The sequence below is a fragment of the Cheilinus undulatus genome, linkage group 5 (assembly GCF_018320785.1).
Source record: "Cheilinus undulatus linkage group 5, ASM1832078v1, whole genome shotgun sequence".
Classification (NCBI taxonomy): domain Eukaryota; kingdom Metazoa; phylum Chordata; class Actinopteri; order Labriformes; family Labridae; genus Cheilinus; species Cheilinus undulatus.
The window spans coordinates 22,389,790-22,402,564 of NC_054869.1; the positions used below are offsets into that span (position 1 = coordinate 22,389,790).

A 12,775-nucleotide genomic window follows, 5' to 3' on the forward strand; every position below is an offset into this window, starting at 1 on the left:
TCCACTTCCGTAAGGGTACGAAGAAACAAATGACTCAACCTGTGGCATTTATTTCTTTACTTATCCCTTTGCTCATCATAATCAAACCAAATACATATTCCTAAAGTACAATACAACCACTGACAGCCTGGAAAGCAGTTTGCTTACCTTATTTTAAATAGTCCATTTAGTTTAGCCGTTTTCTTAGCTTCTTTCTATAGTGAGTGTTTTTTATTTAAAAAAAAATCTCCCGAACTAAATAATATGTATTGTAATTTCGCACTTGCTTAGTTATCTTATCAAATTATGAAAAGCTCAATATAAAGGGACAAAATGCAAAACCATTTTGTTTTGATTTAAGCAATTTCTTCAACAGTTCTTGAACACAGCATGTAAGTGACCCTCCCTCCTGCAGTCAGAGCTCTTCTTGCTTTTGACCTGTGCTCCAGTTTATATTCTGGTTTGTTTATCTTTGCTTCATCTGGCTGTTTAATCAGCAATTAATCTACGTTGGCACCTGGGATTATGTCCTATTTATTCAAATAATGAATGTACTGCTCAATATTTATTGCAGACAAGAATGCATGTTAGATACTTTATATAGAGTGGTAAGTAGCAAAACCACAATCACACAAATGAAAAGACTTAGGGGAGAGTGGGGTGAGTTGTGCCAGTTTTTACTCAAAGTGACTTTAAAGTGAGGCCATCACAGTAATGCCTCCAACTTAAGTATATAGATATATTTCAGGATGTGGTGCATCCCTGGGAACAATAACATTGGATCTGAAATAAACTGTTTGAGAAATATAGCTTTCAGAAAAAAGTGGTCTCGTGGCACAACTTGCCCCCGGTGCAGGGTAAATTGTACCTTTGGTGAAAATACGTTGGGGTAAATTGTGCCAGTCATTATTGAAGTAAAACAGAACATTTTAATCTCATAAACTGTAATGCTATATAAAAGCAAGACAAATTCAATACAAAATTACTAATTTGGGGTTTATTTAGATATCATCACCCTATTAAACTAATGGCATAAGACATATTTTCTAGTTTTTGGGAAAACACAAAAAAACTTAAAACAAAATATTGATGTTTGTGAATCATTTCAGGCAAAAAGGCTTTGGTATTAGATGCCTGTTGACATACATAGAACGCTATCTGTCAATCATGTGACACACGAATAAAGTGATTTAGGCCAGTTTCTGAACATCTCATTGTGGCTTAGGCCACATAAAAACTGAATAAAACTGCTCTTTACTAACATAGTGCAAACTCAAAACTGAAATCAGTGTTAGCTAAATTAAACAAATGGGAGGTAAATCAAACACTGATGAGGCATGCCCATCTCCTCACTACTCCAGACGTTCTTGGCCCTTCTTTGTTGGGTTCTAGGTGTGTAGGTTTCGGTGTGTGGTTGTGTTGATTTGTTAGGGTGGTTGTGTCGGTGTGTGGGTCTGGGTGAGAGGGTGTGTGGGTTAGGGTCTAGGTCTGTTGGTCTGGGACTTGTGTCTCTGGGTGTGTGGGTCTGCATGTGTGGGTCTAGATTTGTGGGTATTTGGGTCTGGTTGTGTGGGTGTCAGGGTTTGGGTGTGTCTGTGGGTCTGCGTTTTGTGGGTGTGCCACTGGCACAACTTAACCGAGGCCCTTTGGCACAAATCACCCCAGCCCCTCCATTTTAAAAAACTAGCATGATCCAGCATTTTAGAGCTAACATCATGCTAACTATGTAGACTCACTGTGTAGCCTACTAAAGCACTAAAACATGTGAGAAATGTTTTCAAACTTGTCTATAAACCTTTAGACACAAGAATCAAAAAACCTTGATCATAGAAATTTTACTTTGAAAGGCAAAAAACAGTTTTTTGAGCTAAAATGTGCTTACATCTTATGCCATGTGTATGTCCTTTATGCAGGATGAGTAAAATGTATGGCTCTTTAAAAATATTTGGTCACATGACCAATTTCTTCTATGGTTTTCTAGAAACAAGGGGTGGCACTACTTCCCCCTGGCACAAATCCCCCCACTCTCCCCTATGTGTTAGAAACGTATTTTCCAGCTTCATTGCTGTATTTATATATGAGTCAATGACATGATATGCATATTTTTGTGTCAGCATCTAACATTTCCTTTTGAAAAAAAAAAAAAAAAAAGATTAGTACATTACATATTTCAATTTGTTTTATGAAAACTACTTTGAATACCTTTTCAGTGTATTTTATCAGATTATATTTCGGCATCGAAAACCCTAAAAATGTCAGGTGGTGCAACCGTCCAAGTAAATGAACAGATTATTGACCCTATTAAAAATGGTATTTTAATGGTGACAAACTCAAATTAGTATACTTCAACATTATTCTATGGCTGAAATCTTTGAATTAAACAGATGTTATGAAAACATATCTTTTTTTGTATCATGCAAATTTTTAAATATCAGGGTGGTGAAACTATAATCATTGGGCTTTTACTTTGAAATGAAGTGATAAAAACAGATTGTAGCATAGTTTGTCATTTATCTGATTCCAGCTGACACTCATGGCCAACTGAAATGGTTTGTAGATCCTTCTCCAGTAAAAATGAAAACATTTTCAGTCACAGGTGGACGGGTACACATTCAATGTTTCAAAAATATTTATTTCCACTTTCTAACAAGAAAAAAGTAACGTGTAAAAGTATTTACCGGTTTACTTTGACATTAGTTGCAAATGTCAGATGCCACAACTAAAATGAATAAAGCCTTATACGTCATTGACTCATATATAGGTGTAATTCTTCATGAAACACAATCTTAGTCATTTACAACATAACAAATGTTTGACACCAGCAAGATCTGATACGATGATAGTGAGTGAGGCACAGAAATAGCAGACAAAATCACAGATTAATCAGTTATCATTTAACTCCTTCAGTCCTGGATTGGCCGGTCGTACACAAGTGCAGCATCAAGAGGAGGAGTGTTTGGATCATAGCAGCCTCTCCTCTGTTTAGTCGCCACAGGGCACAAGTCCTGCTCACACCACCTGATACAGAAAACATTCCTCATGAGCTAATGCAACATTTGTGTTGAATGTGTTTTAGCTAGAAAGACATTTGCCCTTTTTTCTTTTACCTTAGAGCAGCATAAGTGTCTGATGAGGAGGCTCCTTTCCAGCATGCATGGTCAATAAGAAGAGCCCCTGTAGATGTGAAAACAGTTAAAGTGTATTATACGCATGAAAGTCTGTTTATGATTGGTCTTGGGAAGTGCTTTTTGGGGACAACTTCCCCTGCCTAATGAGTCTCTGCTCTGGGCTAACAACTCAAGTTCAGACATGAACTAATCCACTGGTGGTAAAGTGCATTATGGGTAATGTATTTCCCAGGTTACAAAAATGCAGGAGAGTGTGTGGATGAAAAAAAGATATTTCACCTCTGATTTTGCTGCAAAATATTTATTTTGTCTTTCTAAAGAGAGTACATCAATGATGTAGGAGTGCAATGCTAAATCAGTTACTTCACTACTTACCTGTGTAGATGCGAGCCAGGCTGTATGCTAGGTCTCTGGCTGCTAACTCCAAGTAACCAGGTTCTCTGGTAGCTGCTAACTGAACAAAATCCTTCAGTTCAGACAGAGCAGCATCTACTGCTTTCACAGCTGAGGCCAATGAGGAAACACCTGCTGCACCTGAAAGCAGAGACTACAAGAAGAGGGAAACAATTGCATCACATTCCTGTTCAGCTCTGTCATAATGAAGTTACCAAACATGCCTGACAGGGCCAGTCCCTGACTCTGTACCTTAGTGTGAGAAAAGTAAGCGTGAAGAACCATTCCTGAGCTACGAGCCACACAGCGCAAGACATCCAGAGACAGAACATTTGTGGTTCCTTCCCATATACTCAACACCTGACAGAGAGAAAAACAGGTTAGCTTAAAAGAACAACAAAATATGAACTCAAAAATACTATTGCATGCATTTACCCCACCTGTACATCAAAACGCAACAGAGGAAGAGAAAGGCTGGCTTAAAAAAACAAGATATGAACTCTAAAGTACTACTGCATGCTTTTACCTTACCTGTGCATCACGAAGCATTGCAGGCAGCCCAGTATCCTCAATGTAGCCCTGTCCACCAAAACTTTCCAAACCTTCAGACACAACAGCCACTGCCTGAAAAAAGCACAGTAAGGTTCACCACAACACAAAGATATTAGTAATCCCACTGAGTACGATATTATAGGATATGATACAATATGGTACATAGAATCAATAAATGAAGCATAGCGGTAGTTCATGCAGGACATGGTAGTCATACACTCAGCCCTGATCAGCTGGCGGCCATGTGATCCTAATTAACACCGTCCAACCCCCACAGCCAATCACAGCTCTCTCTCTCAACATAGCAGTGTATCTAAATATGACACACTTCTCACTAATCCCTACTTGCACAAATGCTGATGCACCACATTGCTGCTGCTGGCAAAGCTTAACCTCCTCCAACCCAGCCTCCTCGTTTATGGCATAAAGCTTGTTGCACCCACATATTCACATTCATGCTCTGGATTAATTGCTTTTGAACTAATTTTATTATATTCAATATGTATCGTCATAAATGTATCTATCCATATGCTGGTTTCTAGCCATGTGCTCCCTAGAAAGTCAAAGCATGCTGCCTGACTAACCCAGAGAGCATCTTTTTAGCAGAGCCTTCTCCACCGAGTAAAACTATACATCCATTTTGCAATAAAATGGTTAACTGTATCACAAGAGTGTTCTGGTCTGAAAAAGAAAGAAAATAAACAAAAAATAATAAGTATGGCATGAAATCTGTGCACCTGCTTCCCAGTGTACAGTTTAACCACAGGAGTGAGCAGACGCAGCAGGTGTGAATCCAGCTGACTTGCCACGCCACTCTCCTCTCGGCCCAGAAGACGACACACATCCATCACCAGCAGGAACGCTCCACGGGTCTCCACCTGTTCACATCATAGTTCTACATGAGTAAGGCATGATGGGAAACACTGCACTGAGTTAATGTATGTGTTTATTTCACTCTCTGCCAGCTCACCTCCATCCTAGCCAGAGTCTGCATGTGCAGTGGGTGGTCTTTAAGGAGCTTTCCAAAGGCAGTGCGGCGAGTGGCATAGTCACGAGCTAACTGCACCAGCCTGTGATCACACATAGACATACACATTTTTAATCAGCTTATGAAGCTTTGAGAATTAAACAGATATTACAACAGAATGTGTGTGTGTGTGTGGGTGGGGTGTGTGGGTGGGGTGGGTTGGTGGGGGGTAATTTCTTGCCTTCTCATTGCAGCTGCTGCAGAGATGCTGTTGTGGATCCGAGTTATTGTTAGCATGTTAGCTATGGAGGCCACACCTCTACCTTCCTCTGAAAGCTGTAAATGTAGAGAGTAAATAAATATAACACAAACCTCCTTGTCAACTAAATCACAATAAAGTGTCCACAGTTGCTGAAATAAAGCATGGGGCAATAGAACTTGTCTGATTGCGGGATCAATGACTTAATCAGTGCTCCACAAAGACTCATTCTAGATAATGATGTAACTTATAAAGGGCTGAGAATCATAGGGTAACTCATGATATGATACAAAACAATACACGGCACAAGATTTAGGAATGTGCACTGTTGGATATCTGCTGATCTCAGACATGCTGATATTTACTATTTTCTTTAGAGGCAAGACTTTCAAATTAACTGAAATGAAATAGATATCTTACCCCAAATAACATGTTGTATTAGCGTTGATATTTTCTTTCAAAATGTAAATATGGCAAGCAAATTATTTTAGCTCCATATTCTAGGACTATCATGCTGTCCATCACTAGGCTTGTTTCTAATATGGTGTGTCCTGATTGGTTAAAAAAAAAAACAAATGGAGGAAAAAGACCTTTTTTTTTTTTTTTTTTTTTAAATTCTCAGGCAGGAAAATCAAAATCTTCTAGAGCCTGAAATGAAATTGAAACAGAAAACTGCAGATTTATTCTAGACTGGACTGATAAGTACGTGTTAATCATGCATGATATTTACTGACAAAAGCTGGCAGGTGGATTTCTGCCAAAAAACATCAAACATGAAGTCATCGCTGATAAAACTGTTGCAATCTTGGTATTTTTGGGGATAATTTGATCGCTGTAGGCATTTAAAAACAAAAGATGCCCCCCTAAAAAACTCTCATGTATTTTTCCTCCTCATATTTCAGAATTTAATCATCTTTTGGGGCCAGATGGGAAGCTTTAAGGGGTCTGATATTGCCCCCTAGCTGCCAGGTGATGATCACCAATGTAGACGGTATGGATCATGGACTTGTGTCACTCCATTGAAGTGTGTTTACTCTAGCATAACAATAAAGATTATGTTTTTAAGACTCTTCAAAGAACACATGAAACAGAAACTGTTGCGTGTTGTGAAAGCTTTATAGAGTTGAACTTTGATATTACCGCTAATCACTGACTAATGCAGCTCTATTCAGCTGCCAGCTGCTTTCAGCTCATGGCTTTTGTTTGCTGCTCAGTAATGCTTGTCAAAGCAGCGTTCATTCCTGTTATGTAATGCTTTCTTAAATTGCTGCCATCAATAGGCTTCAATCGGCAGAGGAAAACTGATCAAAAATGATTGTCAATGGTTCCCTCTTAAAAAAGTGGGAGACAACATCACTGTAAATAAAACACTTAGCAGAGTAACAGTAGAATGCTTGAGCTTTTTCTTTAGCTGCTCATTTTTATTGTTTCTACTTCTTTTTATCATTCCTTTCATTTTTAATTTATTTGTACTGCTTCATCTGTTCTTATCATTTTTATTTATGATTGTTTTAAGCTTACAACTTTGGTTCTCTGGCCTCAATTTTTGTTGCCTGTGTTGTCTCAGTTTTTCTCTGGCTTTTACAATGTTCGGGTTATTTATTTAAGTTTGGTATATTTGCATGGGTTCTTTTGCTCAAAATCGTCTTTGTTTTTATAATTTAGGTTATTCTGTGTCCGTGTATTTATAAGGGCTGTCAAAAGATAAAAACTTTTTTTAATCACGATGAATCACATCCTTTATATCACATTTCAAAATTCAATTATTTTGCATTTAGAACTAAGAGTAATAATTGACTTCCTTTATAGATAGCCATCTATAGCTGCTTTTACAGGTACATTGAAGATTATTACATGAATTTAAACATGGAAAAAGGATCTTGTTGTAGATTGAAAAGAAAATAAAGGGACACTAAAAAAATAAATATTTGAACCAAAGTGTATTAAAGGGACAAAGCATGAGATTAATCACGATTAAAAAGAATTAGTGCACAAACTGTGGACCTTAGTTAATCCCGATGAATGAAATTACTCATGACATCCCTAGATTTTATGATTAGTGCTATACAAATAAAATTATTACAATTAGAAATTGATGTTTATTTCTGCAAGGCAAAGTTTTAGTTTCTACAGTATGGGCTGTACCTGACCCAGCATGACTCCTTTATGGAGCAGTAATGATCATTTGTGCATCGACTGGTGGTGGAAGCTTCAGACTTTCATAACTGTAATTATTAACAGTGTATGACTGACCCTGTGTGCAGGTAGGCCGTCCAGCAGCAGCTCAGCTGTTGGCATCTGTCTCGTACCCAGCTTATCCTTCAGTCTCTGAACCTCAATGCCCTTCAGCCGACCATCCTCACCTCTGCACACCTCTGCATAGAACAAAGACAAACCCCTGCTACCCTGCGGCACAGAGACACACACAGATCACTTTATAAGTCCTTCAAAATGAACAACGATTAATGTTCACGGAGAGAAAAAGTCAGCAGTACTGGTGTTGTGGCTCCGGTTTGGTCCTGGGTTCTGGCCAGAGTGAGAGTCATGTCAGCGTCTGTGGCAGAGGTGAACCACTTGAAGCCTTGAAGTTTGTATGAACCATCTGTCTGTGAAACAGCTACCGTCTCTGTGCCGCTGGCTGAGGAAATGCAAGACAGTAGGAAACAAAGACTGCCAATGATGTCACTTTAGTTATATAGTTATAAAGTTATAGTATAGTTAATAGTTACTAGTTTTATTCTGCACTTAAATCAACAGTGAATGTAAATATGAGGTTTTGGTGAGTGTACTACGCTAAATGGAAACCTACTGACCCACATCAGATCCTCCCTGTCTCTCTGTCATCCACTGCCCAGACGTCCAGAAGCGTTCAGGCTGACGAGTGGTCAGCCGACTGTAGGCTTCATCCACTGGCTGTGAAACTCCTAAAGACTAAGCATTCACAGTCAGAACAGCACTCACATTGTTCACAAGCACAGAAAATAAGTTTGGTTCAAAACTGTTTCAACAATAATCAGACTTCTCTAAAACCCAGGATTACATGCAGCTGTATAAAAATTCCTGACATGATCACATTATGTTATTTTTTCATTACTTTCGGTGTTTCTGCAAGTCTAAAGTAATTTTTCTTTTGGACACTGCTTCAAAAGGTCTTTCTCTTAATGCTACTCTCATTCTTCACCATCCTGCATACTGGAACTAGTTATGAACTTGTTTATGTTACGTTGGAGAAATGCAGGTTACTGCAAAAGGGCAAAAATAGTCTTTTTTGTGAGCATGCATACACAGCTACTGTTAAACTAACATCATTTAAAGGTAATGCTGGTGTTATATACATGTAAAAATGTTTTTGTGACACACCTGGATGACTTTAGCAGCTCCATCCGTCATGGCCAGAGGACAGGTGTAAAGACCAGAGGAGGGGGAGAAGATGTACAGCTTGCTCATCTGATACACACGACTAGAACAAACACAATTCCCCTGAGTTACTAATTTCAACAGCTCTTCCTGTAAGAAACTGAAAACAGCTCACCGAAGTGAAATTTTGCATAAAAACAAAACTGAAAAAATGAAGTAAACAGTTACAAACCTCCACTCCCCACATGACCTCTCATATCCAATGGCAACAAGACCCTCCTGCGCTGACAGGTCTTTCATGCGTTTCCAGGCCGGGGAGGTCACAATGTGGTCCACTCTGCGACCCCAGGGGTCAAAGTGAACCAATCGAGGAGGAGTAACTTCACACTCACGGCCCCATTCGTCCACCTCAGCTGCCACACGCTCTCCAAATGAACACAAGTCTGAGGATACTGCCTGTGAAAACAAGTTTACACATAAAAAGGACCATTGCTTTATTTACCTGTTAAGATCCTAGCCAGCTGGAAGTCAAGTTCTCACAAATTAACACATTTCTTTTGGACAGAATAAAAGTAAGATGGCTTTTTTACTTGTTTTGATTCAGAAAACTTGATATTTGATGCAGTGGTTAAAAGCTGTGACAAAAAAAATGTGAGAGAAAGAAATTTTTCCTTTTTTAAGTCGGTGCAGAAAACGATTGAAAACTACATCAGGCTTCAAACTCTGTAAACACAGCAATATCTAGTGGTCAATAAGCAGTATAACAGTGTTCATAACTTCAGCTTTAGCACCACCACACCTCACTGATAATAAAGGTTACACAGTCTCATATGTGAACAATAACTCTAACTGTAATAATCTGCTTCTGTTCGTGACTTTGCATAGTCATTAAAGAAAAACATAAAAACAGAGTCTGAAATGATTGTTTTTTAAAAACAGAACTGTTAAAACTGTTTTGTTGGCATAATATGTAAATGTGCTACTGTGGTCATGTTTTATTGTTTCAGTGATGTTTTATAGTGTTAGTGTTAAAGGAATAATATTTATGTTAATTTCCTTAGCAAACTAGGATACATTCATGACATATTCAATTGGTTATAGCTGGTAATGCTGTCATTCATGCTTTTTTAGGGACATTCTTGTCTAAGGACAGTCATATCTGATAGGTCAGATTCTACTAATTAATGACAAGGAATATGACTCTGCTTTGCTGTGCTCTCTTCTCACCTCTTCTGGCAGGTGTCTCCTCAGGTATCCTCTGAGTAAGGCATCCTCACGAAACGGGTTCTTCAGCACAGGTCTGTCCTGAAAGAAAGATCCGATCTTGGCTCCAGAGAATGGCAGGTAGCTTCCTGCCTCCCAGAATGACTCTTCATCAGATCTTCTTGTCCCTGGCTTGGCTGCACTGGCGGATCTGATGTGAACAAGAGGTCGAGAAACACCACACCACACTCTGCTGCAGTTCCCAGCTAAATGACGGTTCAGTAGAGCTGAGCTCACAGACATGGCTCAAGAACTGCAGCCTGAGAAAGAGAGAGAAGAATAAGCACTGAGCTGCAAGATGAAGCTTCCACTGATCAACAATGTACAAGTTATTTAAACTCTTAAAGAAATTACCATTTAATGGCAACAATAATATAAATTAAATATAACCCACAAACAATGTTACTTTGCAATAAACTTTGTAACCTGATATAATATAAAGATTTTTTTCCATTTTGACTAATTCATAGATTTGTTAACTTTTTATGTCTTTCTTCCACAGAAGATAAAAATATTAAGAAAAAAAGGGAAAACGGGGATGGCATTATGTACTTCGGGCTGAAAAACGCCGTACATCACATTAAAACCAGACATGTTAGACTAGAAACATTTGATTAAATATCAAAAACGATGTTTTAGGTTCACATGAAAAATGCTTTGCATAATCAAGGGTGTTGGCAGGTCCTCAATGACGGGCAGTAATGCCTAAGGCAACTAACTGACAACATTTGTCTGGAATAATTCTTACATTATGTTTCCGATCTTAAACTTGCTTATAAATTTTGGTAAGTACTCAGAAATGTTGAGTCCTAACCAGTTGTCTTGTTGACAACATTATGAGTGGTGACATCAGGAGGGAATAGAATATAAAAAGTTACATACCAATTGTTAAAAACACGCAGCTGTCTTGGACTAGTATGTAGGTCGTTTTTATCATTTGTTGATCATTGGTATTTTTTTCTGTCTGCATACATAATATATAACGCTTAACATTTCATTATATAACCTATAATGCTTAAATTAAGTTCATGGTCGTGCTTATTTATTATTCATAATCTTTATGTTTTTTTTAATCCTGTAGTTCTTAATTAATGGCTTTATAATGAGAAATCTAAAGATGTTTTCTTTTAACTGCTTCATGTGTAACTCACCAAGAAACGACTAAGAGCAAAGAAAAGATCGGGATCAAATCCCGTATGTGTCCTCAAACTAAGGGTGTATTTACACCTGTGGCTCGTTTGCTTTGTTCCGATTCAGGGACAAAACCGATACATTTGTTTCAGTTGTCACTTGGTTCGTTTGTGTTCACACGGCAAAAGTCTCTTGCGGTCCAAAGTTGTAAACTAATGCCCCGTGCGCTCCAATTCGTCTCTCATTGGTCAGAAATCTTACTCGGAAGGCGGGGGAGTTTCCTTATCTTCATTCATTCATTCATTCAGGTTCTTACCCGCTTTCCACTGGCAAAAACAACAGCCATGGAGCATCAGCAGCGTGTGTGGCCGTTTTTTTTAATAGCGTTCATCTGGCTAATGGACCAGTGTTCGCTAAATCAACAAAACATGCATTTTTTTCGACAGTCCAGACTGCGTCTGGAAAATAATGTGCTGATGCACTTGTTAAAACGAAGACGTGCCGCCTCACGGAGCCACGATTATTACCAGATCTATTGTTTTTCTGTCTTCTCTTCTTCTTCTGCTGTTGCTGATGCTTCTGTTCCTTCTTCTTCTATTGTTTTAATTGATCGGTTGGCAACCGGGTACATTACTGCCCCCACGACCACAGTGAGTACTACACTTATGAGTCAGCTGAGCCGGTTTCTGAGGTGATTGTGTTCTCACTGCGAAGGAACCGCTACAGGGCTCGAATGGAAGCGAGCCGTGACCGCCCTATTTTGGCGATCTCGGCCCGCTTGTTTTGTCCCGCATCCGAGTGCGACTGCTGTGTTCACAAATGTCCAAACGAACCGGACTTTAGGGGGTCCGCTCACTGGTTCGGAACAACTGCCCTAAACGAGCCAGGTGTGAATACACCCTAAATAAGCTAATGTGGTCAACTTAGGGCACGAGCCCGAAAATGTCTGGCTGGTTGGACATGGACAGCCATGATTTGGAAGAAAAGAGCCGGAAAAAATGATTTTTACACGTCGTTTAACGTGAACAATATTGACCTGGAGAAAAATATATATTTTTTTCTCGTTAATTAAGAAAATAATAAAAATTTCATTATTATTACATTGTAAGAGAATCCGTAAGTAAAGCTAGCTGTTAGCATTACCTAACTGGGTCAAAGTTCAGTCCGTTTCTTTTTGTATTTCTGCAGATTTAAGCGACCAATCTGAATATCACTTGTTTAGATTATGTTTAAATGATTAAAATGGGCAAGTATACACCAGCCTACCTGTTACCCCTGTCACCTGCCGTTAAACTGTGTACTTTGTTGTCACCTGAAGTGACCCAAACCCTGCAACCACTGCAGTTAACGAGCAAGCTAACAGCTACATAGATGTTCTTAGTTCATTGCAGTGACTCTAACACTAATGTATACTTAACACTGAACCTAAAACACGATATCATTAGCATGCCAAGCGTATAAACTGTATATAAGAATGAAACTATTTCAATAATCGTACCTGTCGTAGTGACCACCAAGTGTTTACATTGAGCACGGATGTAGATTCTGGCCTTCAAAATAAAGGTAAAGGGCTCGTTCGCCTAAATTCAGTGTTTTATATAAAACAAGCACATTTGAATGTTCATATTGTTTTCTCTAGTCTGGAAAACAAAATATTTAAAAGGTTATTTACAATTGTTTATAAGACATTTATACATTTTCAATGCACTAAGAGCAACTTTAATAAACTTTGACTTAAAAGTAAAA

General features: G+C 38.6%; 1 protein-coding gene across 3 annotated transcripts; it reads right to left on the minus strand.

The window, feature by feature from the left end:
* Nucleotides 1–29: 29 nt before the first annotated feature.
* Nucleotides 30–12,578, minus strand: LOC121510442 (acyl-CoA dehydrogenase family member 11-like). 3 transcript variants are annotated; one of them, XM_041788485.1, is made up of 15 exons: nucleotides 12,296–12,445; nucleotides 9,863–10,158; nucleotides 8,868–9,091; nucleotides 8,639–8,738; nucleotides 8,092–8,209; nucleotides 7,774–7,916; nucleotides 7,532–7,684; nucleotides 5,261–5,355; nucleotides 5,023–5,122; nucleotides 4,790–4,930; nucleotides 4,032–4,124; nucleotides 3,753–3,860; nucleotides 3,483–3,654; nucleotides 3,087–3,153; nucleotides 30–2,997 (listed from the first exon to the last, which is right to left on the minus strand). In XM_041788485.1, exons 2-15 carry the CDS (start codon nucleotides 10,139–10,141, stop codon nucleotides 2,883–2,885), a joined length of 1,908 nt encoding a protein of 635 aa, XP_041644419.1. In that variant the 5' UTR covers nucleotides 10,142–10,158; nucleotides 12,296–12,445; the 3' UTR covers nucleotides 30–2,882. The 3 variants fall into 3 exon arrangements, with proteins under 3 accessions (XP_041644419.1, XP_041644421.1, XP_041644420.1); XM_041788487.1 differs by lacking the exon at nucleotides 12,296–12,445 and adding an exon at nucleotides 11,557–11,589; XM_041788486.1 differs by lacking the exon at nucleotides 12,296–12,445 and adding an exon at nucleotides 12,528–12,578 and having other exon boundaries at nucleotides 31–2,997.
* Between the last annotated feature and the right edge of the window lie 197 nt (nucleotides 12,579–12,775).

Coding starts and splice junctions, on each gene's coding strand:
- LOC121510442 (XM_041788485.1), bottom strand. CDS start 10,141: ATGTCTGTGAGCTCAGCTCTACTGAACCGTCATTTAGCTGGGAACTGC. Junction 7,917..8,091: donor ACAGGGAGGATCTGATGTGG/GTCAGTAGGTTT, acceptor GCATTTCCTCAG/CCAGCGGCACAGAGACGGTA. Junction 2,998..3,086: donor GACACTTATGCTGCTCTAAG/GTAAAAGAAAAA, acceptor TTTCTGTATCAG/GTGGTGTGAGCAGGACTTGT.